The sequence below is a fragment of the Eulemur rufifrons genome, chromosome 24 (assembly GCF_041146395.1).
Source record: "Eulemur rufifrons isolate Redbay chromosome 24, OSU_ERuf_1, whole genome shotgun sequence".
Lineage (NCBI taxonomy): Eukaryota > Metazoa > Chordata > Mammalia > Primates > Lemuridae > Eulemur > Eulemur rufifrons.
In genome coordinates, this window is record NC_091006.1 from 12,300,001 (window position 1) to 12,321,022 (window position 21,022).

At 52.0% G+C, this 21,022-nt stretch overlaps 2 protein-coding genes across 6 annotated transcripts in view; one reads left to right on the forward strand and one right to left on the reverse strand.

Annotated features, from left to right (window-relative positions):
• The window catches only part of TMEM143 (transmembrane protein 143), a 21,614-nt gene extending 10,544 nt beyond the window's left edge, over positions 1-11,070 (reverse strand). For 3 of the 5 annotated variants that reach the window (XM_069458423.1, XM_069458421.1, XM_069458424.1), the window contains exons 1-3: positions 11,026-11,070; positions 10,417-10,657; positions 8,921-9,025 (exon numbers count right to left, since the gene is read on the reverse strand). In XM_069458423.1, coding sequence (XP_069314524.1) covers positions 8,921-9,025; positions 10,417-10,657; positions 11,026-11,048 — 369 coding nt within the window. In that variant the 5' untranslated portion in view covers positions 11,049-11,070. The remainder of the gene's footprint in view (positions 1-8,920; positions 9,026-10,416; positions 10,658-11,025) is intronic. The other 2 variants (XM_069458425.1, XM_069458422.1) reach the window with 1 other exon arrangement.
• A 1,503-nt stretch (positions 11,071-12,573) lies between these two features.
• Positions 12,574-20,553, forward strand: SYNGR4 (synaptogyrin 4). The gene is made up of 4 exons (XM_069458218.1): positions 12,574-12,666; positions 18,319-18,556; positions 19,845-19,984; positions 20,320-20,553. The coding sequence occupies exons 1-4, from the start codon at positions 12,574-12,576 to the stop codon at positions 20,551-20,553; spliced, it is 705 nt and encodes a 234-aa protein (XP_069314319.1).
• Positions 20,554-21,022: the final 469 nt, after the last annotated feature.

Below are 21,022 nucleotides of genomic sequence, written 5' to 3' on the forward strand. Positions count from 1 at the left end.
TGACCCAGTTTTGACCATACAGAGATAAAGACAATGCAATAAAGGACAGCACAGCAACAAGATGGAAGGAACCTGGGTCCCAGAATAATCTCATGTGTGACAGAGCTGCCCATCCACCCTGGCCCACTTACCCCAGGACTGTCAAGTGGGGGAGAAAAAATCCTCCACCTCCTTTAAGCCGGTGTGTGGTGGTGTCTATTTATTAGAGCAGCTAAGTCTTTATACTAACTAAAATGAACTTCCTATTATGTGTTTCTTTTTGGGTATCCTAGTCTTCTCCAATCCAACATGTCAAGCTCACAGATCACACTCCCCTACCTCCAACCCCAACCTTCCAATAAAACTACAATTCTGGATTTTCTCTCCTAAACCCATTCCCCTCAACTATCCCTGGCCTTTTCCCTGAACACCAGACTCTTATATCCAATTATCTCTTTGACATCTTGGATTGGATGACTGATGGCCTCTCCTATCTAACATGGCCCAAAGAGAACATGTCACAACCCCCCCAACACTAACACACCCCCCTTAGTCGTCTGCTTTGGGGAATAGCACCACCCTCTGTGCAGATGCTCCAGTCAGAAACCTTGGCAGCATCCTTAATTCCTTTCTTATCATCACCCCACTTCGAATCCTTTGGCAAGTTCACATGCCAGCCCCCCAAATCTCTCTTGACTCCACTGGCCTCTCCATCTTTGCCGCTATCTTCTCACCGAAGCCACCTTCAACTGTCACCTAAACAATTGCCTCGGGCTTCTGCTGTCCCTACTTTGACTCTTGCCACTTCCAAACCATTACCCACATGACCTGAAAGAGCTTCCTGAGACTATGAACAGATCTCGTGCTCCACCCCTCCAACGGCTTCCTACTGCATTTGGCATAAAATCCAGAATCTTCCCACAATCTTCAAGGTCCCTCACAAATTGGCCCCTGCCTTGCCCACCTCATCTTATATATCTACACATCCACACCCCCCCCAAATTGTTTAATAGATAAAGAAAAAGTCAGTGTCCACTTGCCTCGACTACTTTGCTCATGGAGAGACTGAGTCTCGGAATGACATAGAACTTGTCCCAGATGATACAACAAGCCTCAGAGGGAAATCACCCCTCTATGAAACACATCCTTAAACCCAGCCCTCTGTGTGTCTCTTGGAAGAGGCAGTCTTAAGAAGCAACCTGTTTAGGCCAGGTGTGATTGGGAATTAGTGGAAGGAAGAGGGGAGGGTACTCCAAGTGGGAGGAATGGCTTGGGCCAGGGCCTCAGAAATAACTGAGTAAGCCGACCATGATGCACAAGAGAATTGAGCTGAGCAAAACCTCCTCTGAACTAACTCCTAGGGCTGGGGTGTGCTGGCTGAGGACAGGACGTGAGCCTGGTGCTAAGCCCCATAACCGAATCCTTCAGTCCAGCCTGGCAGAGGACTCCTATAGCCCATATCCTGGGACTTATGGAATGACCTTGAGAAATTCCATTCCCAGCCTGAGCTGCAGATTGAGACGGAGGGCATCTCAGAGCTGGAGGAGAAAGAAATCCGCATCCATCAAATGTCCGATTCAATGCCAAATTCTCTTCTGGACTTCACATCCTCCCAGGGCTTCAAGCCAGAAGCCTGGACGTCGCACGTGATCCCTGCAGCTCCCTGCCGCTCACACAATAAATTCTGCCAGTTCCACCTCCAGAGCTGATCAGCACTTTAGCCAGCTCTCTCCTCCCCTCCAGCCCTGCCCTGGCCCTGCCACCATCGCTTCCTCCTACCGAGATGAGCCCAAAGCCATCTCGACGGTCTCCCCAAATCCCATCTGACCTCCCTGCCAATCTGTTCTCCACACAGCTTCCAGGGAGATCTCACACAATGACAACAGTAATAACCAATGACAATAGTGCACATTTATGTGGTGCTTATTATGTGCCAGGCACAATTCGAAGCATCCTACATGCACATTTTCACAGTGTGAAAATGGTAATATTTTATCCTTATTTACAGATGCGGAAACTGAGGCACGGAGAGGTTAACTGCCTGAGGTCACATAACCAGGAAGTGGTATGTCCAAATTACACATCTGACCATGTCAATCTCCTACTAAAACCCTTCCAAGCCTCCTGCTGCCCTCATGAAACAGGACCATACTCCATACTAGGGCCTGCAAGGCCCCACAGGGACTGACATCACAAGCCCCCTCAGTCACTCCACACCACACACACTGGCTTTAGTTCCTCCAGCCACAGAGACCTTGCACATGATGTTGGGAGACTCTCCCTGCCCGACTCCCTGCCCCCTTCCCCTTTCACTACTGAATTCCTACTCCTCTGTCATATTCTAACTCCATTATCACTCCCAAAAAGCCTTCCTCCACTCACCAAGCTGAGCATGGCTGCCCAGTGTGGTTGGGCAGGATGTGTACTGCACAAAGGTACCAGCTCTGAGGGGCACCATTATAGATGCTGTAGACCTATATATACATCATGACAGTCACCGTTCAGATGGAAATAAAGGGTACAGAAAAGCACCATCCAATAGAACTTCCTGCAATGATGGAAAAGTCCTAGATCTGCACTGTTTAATAAGGTCACCACTGGCCACTAGTGGCTACCGAGCAACTGAAACATGATGAATACAATTGAGAAAGAAAGGCCAGGTGTAGTGTCTCATGCCTGTTGTCCCAGAACTGTGGGAGGCCAAAACAGGAGGATCACTTGAAGACAAGAGTTCAAGACCAGCCTGAGCAACATAGAGAGACCCGGTCTCTACAAAAAATTAAAAAGTTAGCTGGGTATGGTGGCATGCATGCAGTTCCAGCTACTCAGGCAGTTGAGGTGGGAAGATTCCTTAAGCCCAGAAGTTTGAGGTTACAGTGAGCTATGATTGCACCACTGCACTCTAGCCTGGGTGGTAGATCGAGACCCTGTCTCAAAAAACAAACAATTGAGGAACAAAAATTTTTATTTTACCTTAAATTTAAACAGCCACATGAAGCCAGTGGCTGTCATAATGGATGGCACCAGCATAGGGAAAGGAGAGACTTTTTCTAATTTGCACAGAACCGTGCCCCTCAGCTCCACGGTGTAAGTTTGTTTGTCCATTCCCTGGGGACAGCATCTGATCCGCGACCATCCCTACCATCCAAGCTTAGCTCCCTGAAAGCAGGGCGCAAGCCTGATTTCACTCTTCAATGAAGCCCCAGCACCTGGCACCCGGCCTCACATAAACATCTGCAGAAAGAATGAAAGATTTAATTGGGTCTTCATGGTGACCGCTGCTGCCATTTTCTATTCTCAAGAATCCTCTTGGGGACCTCACATACCATCTGTCCACTGAGGACTCCCAGATTTCTGTCCCCAGTCCAGACATCTCGCCTGAGCTCCAGATTCACACAGCCAAGAGTCTGCTCAGCAATTCCGTGCGCTTGTCCCATGGGCCTCTCAACGCCTCTACCAGGGCATCCTCTCAAACCCCCTGTGTCCCAAACCAAGGTCCTGCTCCCTCCCCAGATCTGCTGCTGTCGCCATCTTCCCCATCTCAACAGAGGCCAACTCAGTCCGTCCAGGTGCTCACGCCCAAGGCCTAGGGGTCATCCTGCGTTCCTCTCTTGCTCACACCAACCAGCGAATGCTGGCAGCACCACATTCAAGATAGATCCTGAATCCCACCACTTCTCACTCCCTCGTCTGGGCCGCCCTCCTTCCTCCCCTGGACAGGTGCAGTGGCCTGGCCTGGGTGCTGGTCTCCCTGCTCCAGTCTTCACCCTCAGCCTACTCCCCATATGGCCACTAGAGTGTGCCTGTTCCCACCTAAAGCAGCTCCTGGCCCTCCTCTGCTCTCTGCTCATTCAGTCAAAGCAAAGTCCTCACCAGGTCTTATAAGGCCCTGCAGGATCTGGTCCCAGTTCCCCCGTTGCCCTCACATCCAGCCCTCTTTCCCTGGCTCACCCAGCTCCAGCCCCATGAGGCCTCCTTGCTGTTCCTCCTACACACCATGCACACTCCTGCCTCAGGGCCTTTGCACTTGCTGTTCCTTCAGATCTCTGCATGGCTCACTCCTCACCTCCTTCAGGTCTCTGCTCCAATGTCACCTCCTCAGTGAAGCCTTTCCTGACTACTTTACCTAAAATTGCAAAACACCTCCTGCCTTGTTTTCTTTTTCTCCTTTGTTAGGTTTGCTAAATTTAGGGGAAAAAATACTCATCCCTCAGTGTTTATAAGGGATTGGTTCTAGGACTCCTTGGGGATACCAAAATCCACATATGCTCAAGTCCCTGATACAAAATGGCATAATATTTGCATATAACCTATGCATATCCTCTTGTATACTTTAAATCATCTCTAGATTACTTAGAATATCTAATACGATATAAATGCTACATAAATAGTTGCTATACTGTACTAGTTTTTTGTGTGTCTTGGAGACAGCATCTCACTCTTTTGCCCGGGCTTGAGTGCAGTGGCCCAATCATAGCTCACTGCAGCCTCGAACTCCTGGACTCAAGCGATCCTCCCACCTCAATCTCTCAAGTAGCTGGGACTATAGGCACACGCCACCACGTCCCTCTGATTTTTTTATTAATATTTTTTTGTAGAGAAGGAGTCTCACTATGTTGCCCAGGCTGGTCTCGAACTCCTGGACTCAAACAATCTTCCCGCCTCAACCTCCCAAAGAGCTAGGATTACAGGCATGAGCCCCCATGCCCAGCTCTGTATTGTTTAAGGAACAATGACAAGAAAAAAAGAGTCTGTACGTGTCACTACAGATGCAATTTTTTTTCCAAATACTTTTGATCTGTGGCTGGTTGAACCCATGAATGCAGAACCCAGGGATATGGACTGCTGACTGTATAAGACACCCAGTTAAATCTGAATTTCAGATCACCAAAGAGCAATCTTTTTAGTTTAAGTATGTTCCATGCAGTATTTGAAGACTCTGTTGCATGGGACATACTTATACTGCACAAAAAAATTATTCACAGTTTATATGGAATTTAAATTTACCAGGTATAGTGGGTTGAACAGTGTCCCCTAAACATGCATGTCCCTTCAGAACCTCAGATTATGACCTCATTTGGATGAGGATGGAATTAAGGTAAGGACAGAGATGAGATCATACTGAATCAGGGTGGGCCCTAAATCCAATGAGAGTGTCCTCATAAGAGGCAGAAAGGGACACACATAGACAGAGGAAGGCCACATGATGATGGGGACAGGGGTTGAACTGATGTGTCTACAAGCCAACGAACACCAAGGATTGCCGGCAGCCACCAGAAGCTGGGAGAGGCATGGGACGGTTCCTCCCTCAGAGCCTCCAGAAGGAACCAACCCTTGACTTTGTACCTCTGGCCTCCTGACCTGAGAGAATAAATTTCTGTTGGTTTAAGCCACCCAGTTTATGGTCATTTGTTATGGAAATGAATAAACTGGACATCCTGTACTCCTGCGTTCCCCAACTCCCAGGCCATGGACTGGTATAGGTCCATGGCCTGTTAGGAACCAGGCCTCACAGCAGGAGGTGAGCAGTGAGCAAGCAAAGCTTCATCTATATTTACAGCTGTTCCGATCACTCACATCACCGCCTGAGCTCAGCCTCCTGTCGGATCAGCAGTGGCATTAGAGTGTCATAGGAGCCAAACCCTACCGTAAACTGCACATGCGAGGGATCTAGCTTGCCAGTTCCTAATGTGAATCTAATGCCTGAGGATCTGAGGTGGAGCTGAGGTGGTGATGTTAGCCCTGGGGAGCAGCTGCAGATACAGATCATCATTGGCAGAGAGGCCTGACTGCACAATAAATGCAATGCTCTTGAATTACCCCGAAACCACTCCCATGCCCCCCGCAGTCTGTGGAAAAATTATCTTTGAAGAACCAGTGCCTGGTGCTAAAAAGGTTGGAGGCCACTGCTGTACTCTGTCCGGCAACCCTGTCCTTAGATCTTAGCACCTTTAAACACATTTTACTTCTTTACCTTGTTGCTGGTCTCTGCCATGCTCCCCGCTGTGCCCCAGGACCTGGAACCACTGGGGAGACACAGTAGGGGCTCAATAAATATTTACTGAGAGAATGCAACAAATGAATAAATAATGAAAAAAGGGCCACAGAGAGGTCACCTGCCAAGGCCACCCGCACTGCTAGTGAACAACGAAGCTGGCGTCTGAACTGGGGCTGTTCCGATTCTTTCCCTGCCCAGGCCACTTCCTCAAAGGAGTTAGGTCATCGGCAAATGGTCACAAGGTGGGCCTCATCCACATCCTCTGCCTCCTCTCTGTTACCTCAGCGCTTCTGTTTAAAATCTCCTGCCTCAGAGATAATATATATATCTTTCTATGTTTCTACCTATTTAAATGTCTATATAATAAAATGTTTTTTTCCAAAAAACTTTTGAAATAGAAAAACAAAAACCACCCCAGCTCCTGAGGCTACAGGTGCCCCATGGAAATGCTTGGGGGCAGGTGGATGGGCTCAAATTGCAGTTGCGCCACTTGTGAACTATGTGACCTTGGGCGTGTCATGGGTCCTCTTAGACCCTCAGTTTCTCCCGGTGCTATTAGGCTGATGGCAGCTGCCTCTCAGCGCTGCAGGAAGGAGTTAAGGAGCCTGACGCAGAATGAACACTCAGCAAGGAGGGGCTGTGATGGCTGCGTTGCTGTGGTTGTTATTATTCAAAGCAAAGAGGAGAGCTGCAGAGAGAGGGCAGTGGCAGGATGCGGTGAAGGGTGAGCTCAGTAGGCTGGAGGTATCCAAACCCTCCATATCCCAAAGAAAGGACTGGCCCTTGGCCAGCTCCTGGGAGGCAACCGTTAAGTCCTTGGAATGTCCTGCCTGATAAGAGTGTCTTAGTTTACCTGGGGCCTTGGGCCACTTGGTATCAATTTGACCCCTGGAGGGGCTGAGACTCAGGTCAGCCACCACGCCTACATGACTGACGCCAATAAAGACCCTGGACACCAAGGCTCATGTGAGCAACCCTGGTTGGCAATACTGCTTGCATGTTGTTGCACATCTTTGCTGGAAGAATTAAGCACTGCCCAGATGACTCCACTGAGAAAGGACAGCTGGAAGCTCATACCTGGTCTCTCCTGGACTCTGCCTCATGTGCCTTTTTCCTTTGCTGAATTTAGTCACCGTCCTTCTGCTGTAATATTAATAACTTGTTACTGTGAGTGTAACAGCTTTTCTGAGCTCTGTGAGTCCCTTGAGTGAAATCATTGAACCTGAGGGTGGTCTTGGGGACCCCCAACACAGGCAGGCTCCTGGGAGGTGAAGGAGGGGAGAGCTGAGAATTTGCCTTCCAGACACCACTCTTCCCTGGAGTTCTGACTCTTTTTGGATGCTTCGTGTCTATGCCTCTCACTGGTTCCAGTTCCTCCTCCTGATTTCTCATGGCAGGTGCCCCTCAGGGCTCAGTCCCAGGCCTCTTCTCTTCTGTCTACACTTGCAAACAACTGAATGTTTGTGTCTCCCTAAAACTCATATATTGAAATCCCAACCCCAAATGTGATGGTATCAGCAGGTGAAGCTTTTGGGAGGTAATTAAGTTATGAGGGTGGAGCCCTCACGAACAAGATCAGTACTCTTATAAAAGAGACCCCAGAGAGCTCTCTTGCCCTCTCCTGCCTTGTGAGGACACAGCAAGAAGGTGCCATCTATGAACCAAGAAGCGGCCCTCATCAGACACCGAATCTCCTGGCACCTTGATCTTGGACTTCCCTGTCTCCAGAACTATAAGAAAGAAATATTTCTCAAGCCACTCAAACTATGGTATTTTTTGTTACAGCAGCCTGAACAGTCTAAGACAACACTAATTTCCTTGATGGTCCTATTTAGCACCATCTAGATCCTCCCAGAGCGGACTCTCAGCCTAGACCTCTCCCTTTACCTCCAGACCCACATATTCGAATCCATCTGTCTACCTGGCTGTCTAACAGGCAGCTCAAATTTTTATGCCCAAAACTAAGCTCTCAGTCCTCCTGGCAGATCTCTCTCCTCATCTTGCACCATGGTCTTCCGCATCTCAGTAAATAGCAGCTCCACCCTTTAGGAGGCTCAGGCCTGAACAGCTGGGGGGCACCCCTGACTCCTCTCTTTCCCTTACTGCTCCGCCCCTACAGCCAGAACACCAGCAAATGCTGATGCCTTCCGACACGACCCACATCTGAACACTTCAGGCCACTTCCATTGCTGTTACTCTTGCCGGAGCTTTCGTTGTCTCTCACCTGGATAAACACAATAGACTCTTCAATAGGTCTCCTTGCCTCTGATAGTCTGTCTTCTAGGTAGCAGCCAGAGGAATCCTGATAACAACTAGCTCAGCTCACAGCCCTCCTCTGTTCAGAGCCCTCCTATGGCTCCCAGCTCACTCAGAGTCAAAGCAAAGTCCTCATTGTGGCACACAAGGCCCAGCGCAATCCGCCCCCATTCCCTCTCTGTCCTCATTTCCCACCCTCCCTGCTCGCTCACTCTCCTCCAGCCACAGTGGCCTCCTCGCTGTTCCTCAACACTTCAGGCCCACTCCCACCTCAGGGCCTTTGCACTTGCTCTTCTCTCTGCCTGGAACACCCTCCCACAGACATTCATCAGGCTGGTTTCCTCTCCTCACGCAGGTCTTAGCCCACCTATCACCTCCTCAGGGAGCCCTTCCCCAACCACTCTGTCTAAAACAGGCCCCCATCTTGTCCCTCTTTATCCTGCTACTCTACTGTACCATTCTTCATAGCACTGACCACTATGGGGCATCCTATTTTATATTTATTTTATTTCTTGTCTCCCAGATTGGAATGCTGGCTCCATGAGGGTGTGGCTTCATGTGTCCCACTCACTGCTGAATCCCCAGTGCTTAGAACAGGGCCAGGCTCCAAGTAAGTGACACTGAGTATCTGCTGAATGAGTGGTTGGGCAAACAAGTGCCATCGGGCTGGAGGGGCCCCGTCCTCACCTGCAGCTGGGCCAGGATGTGGTGGTAGTGGTACAGGGTGCAGAAGTCCACGTGGGTCGAGAATGCCTCCAAAGCTGCCTTCTCTGCCGGACTCGAGTGGAATTCCTGTTACCTCAGGAAGCAAAACTTCTCTGTAGGCCTTTTCCCTTTTCCCATGGGAGGGATTCTTTCCCTGGCAGCCCCTACACACAATCAGAACTCTTAAACAAAATTTAAAACAGAATTTTAAAATTGTGTTTGGGTTGGGGGGCGGGGAGGATGATCAATTTTACTGACCAAGAAACGGAAGCAACCCAAGATAGTGAAAAACAGATGGCTGAACTCACCAACGTCCACACAATGCTTATTGTGTGCCAGGAGCTGTTTGCCAGCATGATATCATCCTCCAGAGGATGCAAGAAGGTGGATGGAATTATAACCCCCGTTTCTTCAGAGGGAGAAACTGAGACTCAGGAAAGTCACTTGCTGAGGGCCACAATGTCCTCGTGAGTTAACTCCAATCTAGGCCTGCCTGACTAAAGAACACACATATTGAGCCACTTCTTTGTGTTTCCTATCTCAGTGCCCCAGGTAAATGTCTTCACCTCTTGAGTCTCAGTTTCCCCATCAGCAACAGAGGAGGATCACAAGCCCTTTCTGAGGGTGAGAATTTGATGAGATTATATGTGTCCATATATATACATGTGTGTTTATGTGAGTGTATATTTACATGTGTGTGTATATCAAGTCTAGCACAGGACTTAGTACACATAGTAGGTGTTCAATAAATGTCAAATGAATGAACAGTAATCCTCAAGAATGACAGATATGGTGATGGTGGTAGGGGTAAGAGCTCAAGTTCCGGAGCACGACCAGGACTAGGGTGAGGCGAATAAGGCACCCAACTCACTCTGAAGGTTGAGCAAATGCCTCACTCGCCTCACCGAGTCCTGGCTCACCTCTGGAGTCAGATCACTTGGGTTCAAGTTGGGCTGCTATGCTGTGGCCTTGGGTAAGTCACTTTTCTTCAGTATGCTTTAGTTACCTTTTCGGTAAAATGGGGATGACGGTGGTTCTCTCTCTTATTGGGTTGTTCTGATGATTCAATAATACGTGAAAAATGTTTGTCACAGTGCCATAGAGAAAGAGCTCAAGTAGTATGATAATAATTATGACTACAGCTTTGTGACGACGTAGATACAATTAGTAAGTAGTAGAAATAGTAATAATGAGAATGATTATTATACCCATTTTACAAAGGGAAAAAACATGCCCCAGGGAGGGCCTGTTCAAGCCCCCAGAACACTCCTGAGTCAGGCATGGACGCTGCAGCTGCACCTCAGAGACTGGCCTCAGCTTTCCAACTCACCTCGCGCCCGCTTGGAATTATGAGGGGACCAGAAACTACAACTCCCAGGAGGGGCCAGGGCAGCCCTCTGTAGCACGTAGGGGCCTGCCGCCGCGAAGCCTGCCGGGAATCGTAGTCCCCAGGCTCTCGGACCCGGGACGGGCGGTACCTGTATCAGGAGGCGGAGCAGCTGCTCCTTGGAGAACGGAATGAAGCGCTCGCGGTACTGCTGGGCCCAGTCGCGGGGCTCCTTGGGGTTCCACATCTTGCGATACTCCCCCATCTTGGCCGCCAGCGACGACAGGGCCCGGGGGGTCCCGAGGAGCGCGGGCAACAGGAGTCCTACTCGGACCCTGGACCCCCATACCCCCCGGGTCACATGCAGCATGGCCAGACCCTTTCCCCAGAGCCTAAACCAGAGAGAAATAGGCAGGGGTCAAAGGTCATCTGGAGGAAAAGTGCCTTCTCCACCTCCACGTCCCGCCCGCTAGAGGCCGTCCCTGTCTCAGGCTGGGCGCAGAGCCCATCCGCCCGTCTCGTCTCGTAGCCCCTCTTGCCCGTCCCCCTCACACTGCTCAGGGGGCCTGGGTCTCAGATAGGGGCCAAAAGTCTTAGGTTCCGGGGCGTTTTGCAGGCCCAGACATCCTGTAGTCGTACAATTGTTCAGGGTCTAGACGGCGAAGTGGATCTTAGGAGAATGGAAAATGCTCAGAAAAGCTACCTAGGAGGTGCAGGGCCACCCTCCCCTGGCCATGCAATCCCCCGCTCTCTCCCTCACCTTAGCCAACGCTGGACTGTCATTGAGTCTCCTGCGCATGTGCAGGAGGGTGTTCTGGGCCCCCGAGGTTTGGCTTCAGCCGGCTGTACAACGCATGCGCAAAGCCTGGGTCAATGAGAGCTGTCCATTTCTCCCCCACTTCCCCTTCTCAACTGCGCATGCGATGTCTGCCTGCCTTGCCCCACCACCAGCCTCGTTTGGGCGTAGCGCATGCGCCGCAAAAGTGTCTCCTTGTCGGCTTGCTTCAAAGGGAAGGGGCGGAGCGAGCGCGAGATTCCCTAGAGGGATGGGGCGGGGCAGGGCTCACGCGCGCAGTCCGCCAACGGCGAGCAGCCCAACGTCCGCTGAGGCCACGCCCCGGCCCCGTCGGCGCCCGTGTAGGCGGTAAAAGAAAGGGGGCGGGACTTGGACGCAGCCAATCAGCTGTGGAGGAACGAAAAGGCGGGAAAAAGCGGAACCAAAAGAAGGCTGAGGTGGTGCCCGGGACCGGGAGAGTAGAGCGGGCGGAAGGAAGAGCGGGTCTCCAGGTGACAGAGACTGGCCCACCAGAGTAGGGGTGGCCCTTTGTCCTGCAGCGTCACCCCCAAGCCCCAGCACCCCCATTCCGCGTCCTTAAAGGGAAGACCTCGATTCTAAGAAGGTAGCCTAATGCCGGGGGCATGGCCGCCTCATTCTGAGGGAACAGCTCAGTTCTCAGATTCCCCACAGATCTGAGGTCCAAACTCCCAACTTGAGGAAATGCACTTTTATGAAGATGGAGCCGCATTCTAAAGGAAGGCCCTTATTCTGGAAAATGGTTCCAAATCACAAGGACAGCTTAAAATATACCCTGAGGTGCCTGGATTCCCCATTATGGTTGCGGTCACCCCAAAACCTGGACGGGATTCCTCTGGTTCAGACCTCCCAGCGGTTCTGACCTTGAATGCGGCACCCTCTACTCCCCGGAAAATCCCCCGTGTTTCCTCTCGCAGAGAACGCGGGCCTTAAACTGGGCCCTCCCGCTCCTGTGTCAAGGGACATGGTCCCCAACAGCCCAGCCCTCTCCACACCCCTTCTCCTTGGCCTGAGAGCTCCTGACCCTGCACACCTCCTCTGGGACCCCTGACCCCCCTCAGTCCCTGTTCCCAACTTCTGGAGCTTGAAGCAGCCCCTTCACTCTGTCCCCAACTCCTGGGACCTCCAGTGCCCCCCTCAACCCACACCCCCATTCCGAGGACCCCCAGAAGGCCCCTCACCCCTTGTTCCCAGCTCCTGGGACCCCCCCCCACAGTCCCTACAGCCCACACCCCCACCTCTGGACTCCTCAATAGCCCCCTAGCCCTGTACCTCAACTCATGAGATCCCCAGCACCCCCAACCCATGCTCCCCACTCCTGGGACCCCCCAGTAACCCCTCACCCTGTGCCCCTGACTCCAGCCTCCCCAATCTGTGTCGTCCTGCACAGCCGAGCCTGGGGTGGGCCTGGAGCCCCCAGACAGCGGTACCCAGCAGGCGGCACCCAGCACCCCCGCTGCCGCCTCCCAGGGCCCCCGGAGGAGAGCAGCCACGATGCACATCCCCGAAAGCCTCCAGGACCTGGCTGACAGCGAAGCCGTGCAGTTTCTGAAGAGGCCCAAGATCATTGCACGAATCTTCGCAGGGGTGAGGCCTCCTGTTGCCCACCTGCGCCCCTGGGTGACAGGAGACAGACACAGTGTGGGAAGGGGTGGGGGGAGGAAGGGTCAGATGGGAGATGATGCAAAAGGGAACTAACAACTGCCACCAGTTATTAGCAGTTATTGACTCTCAGAGTAAGAAACAACCCCCCAAAGTAGGCGCTGTGTGCCCCATCTTTGAAATAAGAAAGGTGGGGATCAAAGAAATAAATTTTTTAAGTCTGTGCTGTCCAAAGGGGTAGCCACAGCCTCATGTGGCTCCTTCAATTTTCACTCATTAAAATATTCTGGGCCGGGCGCGGTGGCTCACGCCTGTAATCCTAGCACTCTGGGAGGCCGAGGTGGGCAGATCGTTTGAGCTCAGGAGTTCGAGACCAGCCTGAGCAAGAGCGAGACCCCATCTCTACTAAAAATAGAAAGAAATTATATGGACAACTAAAAATATATACAGAAAAAATTAGCCGGGCATGGTGGTGCATGCCTGTAGTCCCAGCTACTCGGGAGGCTGAGGCAGGAGGATCCCCTGAGCTCAGGAGTTTGAGGTTGCTGTGAGCTAGGCTGACGCCACGGCACTCACTCTAGCCTGGGCAACAGAGAGAGACTCTGTCTCAAAAAAAAAAAAAAAAAAATTCTGGTCCTCAGTCACAATAGCTACATTTTAGGTGCTCAACAGCCACATGTAGCTGGTGGCTCTCAAATGGGACAGCACAGATATGGAATATTTTCATCATGCCAGGAAGTTCTATTGGACAGCATTGGCTAATGGCACAAAGTAAGAGGCAGAGCTAGGATTCAAACTGGGGTCTGCGAGATGGCCAGAGCCCATTCATTTTCCACCTCTCAGGTAGGTGAGGGTGGAGGAGGAGAGAAATAGGAGTCAGGGCCTCTAAGAAGAGACTATGTAATGTAGACCTAAGCTGCCAGATAGTGGTCACTTTGTGCCAGGCACTGTGCCAAGGACTTTACATGCATTCCCAAAGAATTTGGACACCTGGGGTCAAATCCTCGTTCAGCCCAGACTTTGCTGCGTGACCTTGAAGCAATCACTGCTCCTCTCTGGACCTCAGTACAAGAGGGGTTAGAGCTGGGGCTGTGGACTTTAACCTGTGCTGCTTCCATTGCTCCCAAAGGAACTGGAAACTGAGGCCCAAGGAGAGGATGAGACTTGATCAGGGTCAGAGGAGTAGGTGGAGTTCCCAGGCTCCAACCTAGGGTTTCCCCCTGGATTCCTAATCCAGTGTATCTCCTCCCTGCCCCTTCTGCAGCCTGAGGTTGGAGAGGGAGCAGATAGGCCTGGGCGAGAATCCTGGACACCCATGCACTGTCCATGCCGGGTGGCATAGGCCCAGGCCACCCTGATGTGATTATCAGCAGCACCCCCTTTCATTCTCAAAGTGCCCTGGTTTGTTTAATAGCTTGCATGGCCACCCTATATCTGTGTGACCTTGAGCAAGTTACTTGATTTCTCTGAACTACTTCTGTAAAACGAGGATCCTAATACCCTACTCATAGGAAGTATACTTGTGAAAATGAAACAAGTTAATGCCTATGAACTGTTCAGCACGGACCTGGCAAGTAGTGATCTTTCCTTAAACAGTGATTGTTATTGGAACAAATTATTACTTGTGAACAAGGAGAAAGATGGCTTTTGGGGGCCTAGGGTGATGGGGACTTGTGTCCATTGTCCTTCTCTCCCAGGGAAAGAGTGGAATTTCAAATACCACATCCCCGTGCTAGGTCCCTTGCTAGTGTTAGCTCCTCTATTCCTTATCACAAATCTATGACATGAGTGTTTTTATCCTTGTTTAACCCAGGGGGAAACTGAGGCTCACAGAGGTTGAGTGACTTGCCCAAGGACATCACCCAGCTGGTGAGCAAGTCACACTCGGATCCACCTACCCTGTGTCCAAAGCCTCAGAAGGAAGGGCCGGTGGAGAGGGAGAAGGAGGCCCAGCTGGTGTGGACTGTGTGGGGGAAGGGGGGGAAGGGCCGAAAACACAAACCATGCCAGACGTTCTGGTCACGGACTTTGCTCGCTGTCTCCATCCTCCCTCCCGCCTGCCCTCTCCTCCTTCCCCCCTGGCCTGGCTCCTCAGGAGGGAGTCTCTGGGCAGCTGGTGCTCTTGTCCTTCTCGCTGCCGCCTGCCAGCTGGTGCCTTAACTGATGAATCTTTGCTCCTTCCCTGGGGACAGGCCAGGGAGGGCATGGAAAGAGACTGGACTCAGGCTTCAGAGGGATGGGTCCTTCTGGGCCAGCTGAGTCTCCCTCCTAGAGTCTCCAGTGTCCTGGGCTCATGCCACAGTCCAGGGTTTTCAGGGTCAGCAGACAGCCCTCCCACCTGGAAGTCAGGAGGACTGGATTCCAATCCCCCCTCCACCGCTGACTGACCTTGAGAGGACGCTTCCCGTCTCTGCGTGAGGCACGAAAATTACTGTTTTTCTGAGCACCTACTGGGGCCCAGAACCCACCCCCATATTCCCCCTGTTTGTAGCATAGAAACAGACTGGGAAACTGAGGCTCCAAGAGGTGAATGATTTGCCCAGGGCCACACAGCTGGCAGAGTCAGACGTGTCTGGCTCCTTCCACCCCACCATAATGGCTTCGATTTATCACCTGTAAAACAGAAGTGAATTAATAACCTCTACCGCGTGGGGCTGGGGCGAGGTTCCAGGGAGGTAGGGCAGGTAAAATGAATATGGGCTCGAAAATGATCGATGTGTTTACCCGTCCTCCACCTGGTTCTGCCTTAAACCAGCAGGGCAAGGCACTCCTCCGCTATGGACTCAGGTCTTCAGCTCCTAAACCGGAATCATCTGACAGCCTCCCTCTGAGGGTTGCTGTGAGGATCAGATGAGACGACGTGAATACCCTTGGCTAATGCCAAAGTGCAAGGCAAAAAGAGGGGCTCAGGTTGTTGCTGCTGTTGTTGTTTAGAGCAGGCAATTAAGGCAAGGGAGGGAGGAGAATAAAGGAAGCTGAGGAGTTTAGAAGCAGTCCTTTGCCTCCTCCGTCTGCACCACGAAGGGCAGGGCGAGAGCAAAGAAGAAGCCAAAGTCATTTACTCTTTCAACACACACTTGCTGAGATCTAGTCTGGTGCTGGGTGCTGTGGATGGAGAGAAGGGTCCCACGTGGAGCCTGTCGGGGAGGAGCTCCACCTCTACTGAAGGGGAAATTTTCAACATTCCCTTCCCCTCGATCTATCCCTCCACCAGCCCCCATCGCCAGCACTGCCGCATCCAATCAATCACCAAATCCTACTTTACATCCTGAATGTTACTCTATTCCCCAGGGCTCCTGCCACAGTGTTTCTCACCTGGGCCTTCCTACCAGCTTCCTCTCAGGTCTGTTGGCCTCTTGCCCACCTCCAGTCCATCAGCCACAGGACCCCAGAGGATTTCTCTAGCCCCCAGGTCTGACCCTCACCATCTGCTACCCGGAATCCTTCGATGAATAAAATTAACCCCTTTCCACGGCTCCCCAAGTCGGGGCCCCTGGGCCTGGTGTTCCAGGTCTCTCAGGATCTGGCTTCCACCCACTTTTCCAGCCGCATCTCACACTGGATCCCTCAAATGAGATTTATTTCTTATCCCTGAAGAAGCCCTGCTCTGCAGTATCTGGTTTTTGCATATACTGTCTGCTCTGCCTAGAATGCCCTTCCTCCTCTCATCTGCCTAAAAATTCCTCGTTGTCCAAGGTCCAGTTCAACTCTTACCTTATTATTATCTCCTAAATCCAGCTCCACTTCAGTTCCTACTCAAACCTTCACTCTCTCCCCTACCCCAGGCCTCAGCCTCCTCCCTGGCCTCCCAGCCTCTGGACTCACCTGCTTTAACCCATCTCCACACAGAGAGTCTTTTTTTTTTTTTTTTTTTTTTTTGAGACAGAGTCTCACTCTGTTGCCCAGGCTAGAGTGAGTGCCGTGGCGTCAGCCTAGCTCACAGCAACCTCAAACTCCTGAGCTCAAGCGATCCTCCTGTCTCAGCCTCCCGAGTAGCTGGGACTACAGGCATGCACCACCATGCCCGGCTAATTTTTTCTATATATTTTTAGCTGTCCATATAATTTCTTTCTATTTTTAGTAGAGATGGGGTCTCGCTCTTGCTCAGGCTGGTCTCGAACTTCTGAGCTCAAACGATCCGCCCACCTCGGCCTCCCAGAGTGCTAGAATTACAGGCGTGAGCCACCGCGCCCGGCCCACACAGAGAGTCTTTCTACATCTGCACCCAGAGCTGACCCTGCTCATCCTCTGCTCACAGCCCTCCATGGCTCCCTATTGCCCTCCAGATAACATTCCTATCCCTTAGCCTTTTTCACCCTTCAACACCCCTTATAAGCATTGCCTCATCCAGAAAGCCTTCCTGGGCCAACTCCCACCCCCCATCCCTTATACCCACTGGCTCCTGTGTCTGGCATAGACCTCACCATGCTGCATTGTGACTATCTGGGACAAATAATTGGGACTTCAAATTTTCACCAAATTGCATTGCTAGGAACCCCTGCCTTCAAGGCGTTTGGGCCAGCATGATGTAGTACAGCAAGGGGTCAAAACAGACCCAGGTGCCAGGCTCGCCACTGACCAGCCAGTTGAGTTCAGGCAACTCCCAATCCTCTCTGTGCCTCAGTTTCATTATCTAAAACTCAGGGCTGTTAGTAGCGCCTAAGTCCTAGTGTGGTCATAAGGATGATCTAGGCTAGTGTTTGTAGAGTACTTCAGTGGTGTTTAATAGATAATCATGCAAGACAAGCGTAGCACAGACTGTATGCACCATACACAGATGAGAGGGATGGGGTTACTGTATCAGTGTTGTATTTGTTTTTTTAAAAAGTCCTGAAGCAAAAAAAAAAAAAAAAAGACAAAATGTTAATATTTGTTAGTTCTGGATAGTTGGCACTAAGTGTTTGTTACATTTCTCTCCATACTTTTCTGTATATTTGAACTATTTCACAAATTTATTATCTTTAAAAATGAGTAGGAATTGGCGAGGAAGGAGAAGGAAGTCACAGGCAGAGGGAACGGCTGGGAGGCAGAGGGAATAATCATGACACAAACACTTATTCAGTTCTTCCTCCGTCCTGGGCACCATGCCAAGCATTTTATATTGGTACCTGGGTTTAGTGGCAGGTACCAGCTTCTGCCACCAAACAAGTAAACAAGTAAATTAGTTTTAATATTTACTTTAAACAAGTAAATTAATTTTAATATTTTATTTGGTGGCAGAAGGGGAGTGTGGAGCAAGGCAGGGGTGAGTGGGAGAGATGAGCAAGGAGAATGGAGACCATGCAAGTCCTCCAAAGCCAGGCTGTGGGAATGGGACTCAGTCCTGGGCACTGGGGAGCCATGGGGGGCTGAGGGCAGGGGAACAGCATGTCGAAAGAACCCTCTGAGCCATGTGGGGGATGGACTGGAGGCAGGGAGGCTGGGAGGAGGCTGGATTGAGGGCCCAGGGGGAGAGGATGAGGCCCGAGCCAGGATGGATGGAGCAGAGGGAATGAGGGGCAGGAGGCTGAGGGCTCTGAGGCTGGGACAGGGAGGGAGGGAGGGGGCCAGGATGGCCCAGTGACTGGGTGTCAACACCAGGGAGAAGGAGTGGCATCGGGGACACACTGAGCTCTGCTCTGGCCCCTGGATCCACAGGTTTTCTCCCTCATCGTCTTCTCTTCCCTGCTGACTGACGGCTACCAGAACAAGACAGAGAATCCACAGCTCCGCTGTGTCCTCAACAGCAACAACGTGGCCTGCAGCTTCGCGGTGGGAGCCGGCTTCCTGGCCTTCCTCAGCTGCCTGGTCTTCCTGGTCCTGGACGCCCACGAGGGCCGCATCGCCAGCTCCCGCTTCAAGACGGCCTTCCAGCTCTTGGACTTCATCCTGGCGGGTGAGCCCCCACGACCTTCTGCCCAGAGCTACCCCTCTGCTTGCTCACAACCCTCCCTGCTCCCCAGGGCCACCAGGACACAGCCCTTCGCCACCCAGCCGGCCTCCTCTCTGACCGTCCTCCCAACAGGAGGCATCTGACCACATGTGGCCCACAGCTTTTCACTGCTTGTCTGCACCTGCTGTTTCCTCCTGGGGAATTATTACTCATCCTTTAGACCCAGTGTAAGGGTCACCTCTTCTGACCCCCAGGCTAATTCTAGAAGCCTCCCTTCTGCCCAGCTCTTTCCTCAGATTCACCTCCCTTGTTCACAGAACATTTCTTGAAAAGCCACCCGGTGGCAGGAAGTGGGGTTCAGAGGATGGAGCCAGACATACCCGGGTTGGAAATCTCAACCCAGCACCTCCCCGCTCTGTGGGCTGTGCAAGTCTCTTCCCCTCTTTGAGCTTCAGTAAAAGCTGGGATGAAAACCCTTACCTCGCAGGCGTTTTCTGAGGATGGAATGAGATAAAGGAGGCCTGTAGTAATGTTGACATGTGCGCTTCCCACGTGTCAGGCACAGAGTCTGTGTTCCAAGTGCCTCTTCTCATGTAGTCCTCAGAACCACCTAGGAGGTAAGTCTTGTTTGTATTCCCATTTTACAGAGGAGGAAACTGAGGCTTGAGGAGGTGATATAGTTGGGCACACAGCTGCTGAGTGGCAGGTCAAGCACTTCAAAGCAAAGTCTTACCTCCTAACCACTGCCAAACACTCTTGATAGAGCCTGGCACACAGTAAGTGCTAAATAAATGCACATTCCTTTTCCTCAGGCCCTGGCCTCCTTCCTCTCAGTCTGGCCGATCTCAACTGTTCCCCTCCTCCTCTTCCCCCCAAGGCCAGTCCCAGCCTCTCAGGGCCAAGGGCGTCCCCGCAGGTCATTGAGTCCAGCACTGCCCAGAACTTTCTGTGGGGGTGGAAACGTTCTGTCCCTGAGTTCTCTACTACAGGAAGCACCGGCCACCTTTGACCACTGGGCACTTGAAATGTGACCAGTGTGACCAGGGAGCTGAATTTTTTTTAAATTCTATTTTAATAAATCGAAATTTGAATAGCCGCACACGGCCAGAGGCTCCCAGGCAGACAGCACAGCTCTACTCCAGTGGTTCACTTTAGGGAGGGCTTGGAGGGACTGGGGAATCACTCGTGGGAGGTCACAAGTGAGACCCCCAACCCCGTCCTTTCTGTGCCTCAGCGGCCCTACCTGAGCAAGCTTTCTCCTAACCCCTCTTCTCTCCTTGCCACGCCACAGTCCTCTGGGCAATCGTCTGGTTCGTGGGTTTCTGCTTCCTGGCCAACCAGTGGCAGCGTTCTCCTCCCAGACAGTTCCTCCTGGGGAGCAGCAGTGCCAAGGCGGCCATCGCCTTCACTTTCTTCTCCATCCTTGTCTGGGTGAGGATGAGCCCCCTCCCCCTCCTCCTCCGGGGGGCATTTTCTGTCGGAGTTGGGGGGTGTTGGTGAAAGGGCGAACATATTCCTGCTCTCACTTAGCTCCCTGGGAGCCAAGGGTGGGGGGCTCTCCTAGGGCCTCTCTACTGGTCCCTTCCAGGTGCTCCTTCCTCTGAGCAGCCGCAGCCCAGCATTAGGAATCGGGCCTGGGCCAGGTGCCCCTGGGCTGTGAGCAGTCAGCATACCCTTTTTCTGCCTCCCAGGCCAGTCCCCAGCCCAGTCCCTCTCCCCGCTGCCCAGCCCAAGCCAGCCTTCAGCATGCCCTTTTCTGCCCACAGATATTCCAGGCCTACTTGGCATTCCAGGACCTCCAAAATGACGCTCCAGTCCCCTACAACCGCTCCTTGGATGAGGGCAGTGTGGTGCTGACCACCCTCTCCCCACCCTCTGCCTTCAGCCCTGTCAACACACCCACCACTGGCCCCAACAGCCTGAGTTATGCCAGCTCTGCCCTCTCCCCCTATCTGACCACTCCAAAGGCCCCCCGCCTTGCTATGATGCCTGGCAACTAAGCATTCTTATCCACATCAGTAAAGAGATAATCCTCCCTCCAGAAGGGTTTCTGAAAACAGCCCTCTGTCCTTCTCATGTCTGTTCCTCTCTGGTCCCTTGACTGGCCAGGGGTGGGGAGAAACTCTATAAGGTCAACTCTGGGGTCTCTGTGGTGGGTCACATTTTCATACCACCTCCTGGACCCTTCCTCCGGTGCCACCTTGATAGTAGCAGATTGAAGGTGCTGAGAAGAAACAATTTTTTCAGGCCTGTCGTGCACTAAGTCTTGTCAAGTCATCACCTCCTGAGCCCCCACGCTGGCCATGAGGGGGAGACACAAGGTGCCCCATCGTACAGTTGAGGAACCTAAAGTTCCGAGAGAGAGAGAGAATGCTTCCACCCGTGGAAAGTGCCAAGAAGGGCCAACAAGGGCACCCAGCCCTGTCACTGAAGCCAAAGCCCAAAATCCTTCACTCCTAACAGTGACAA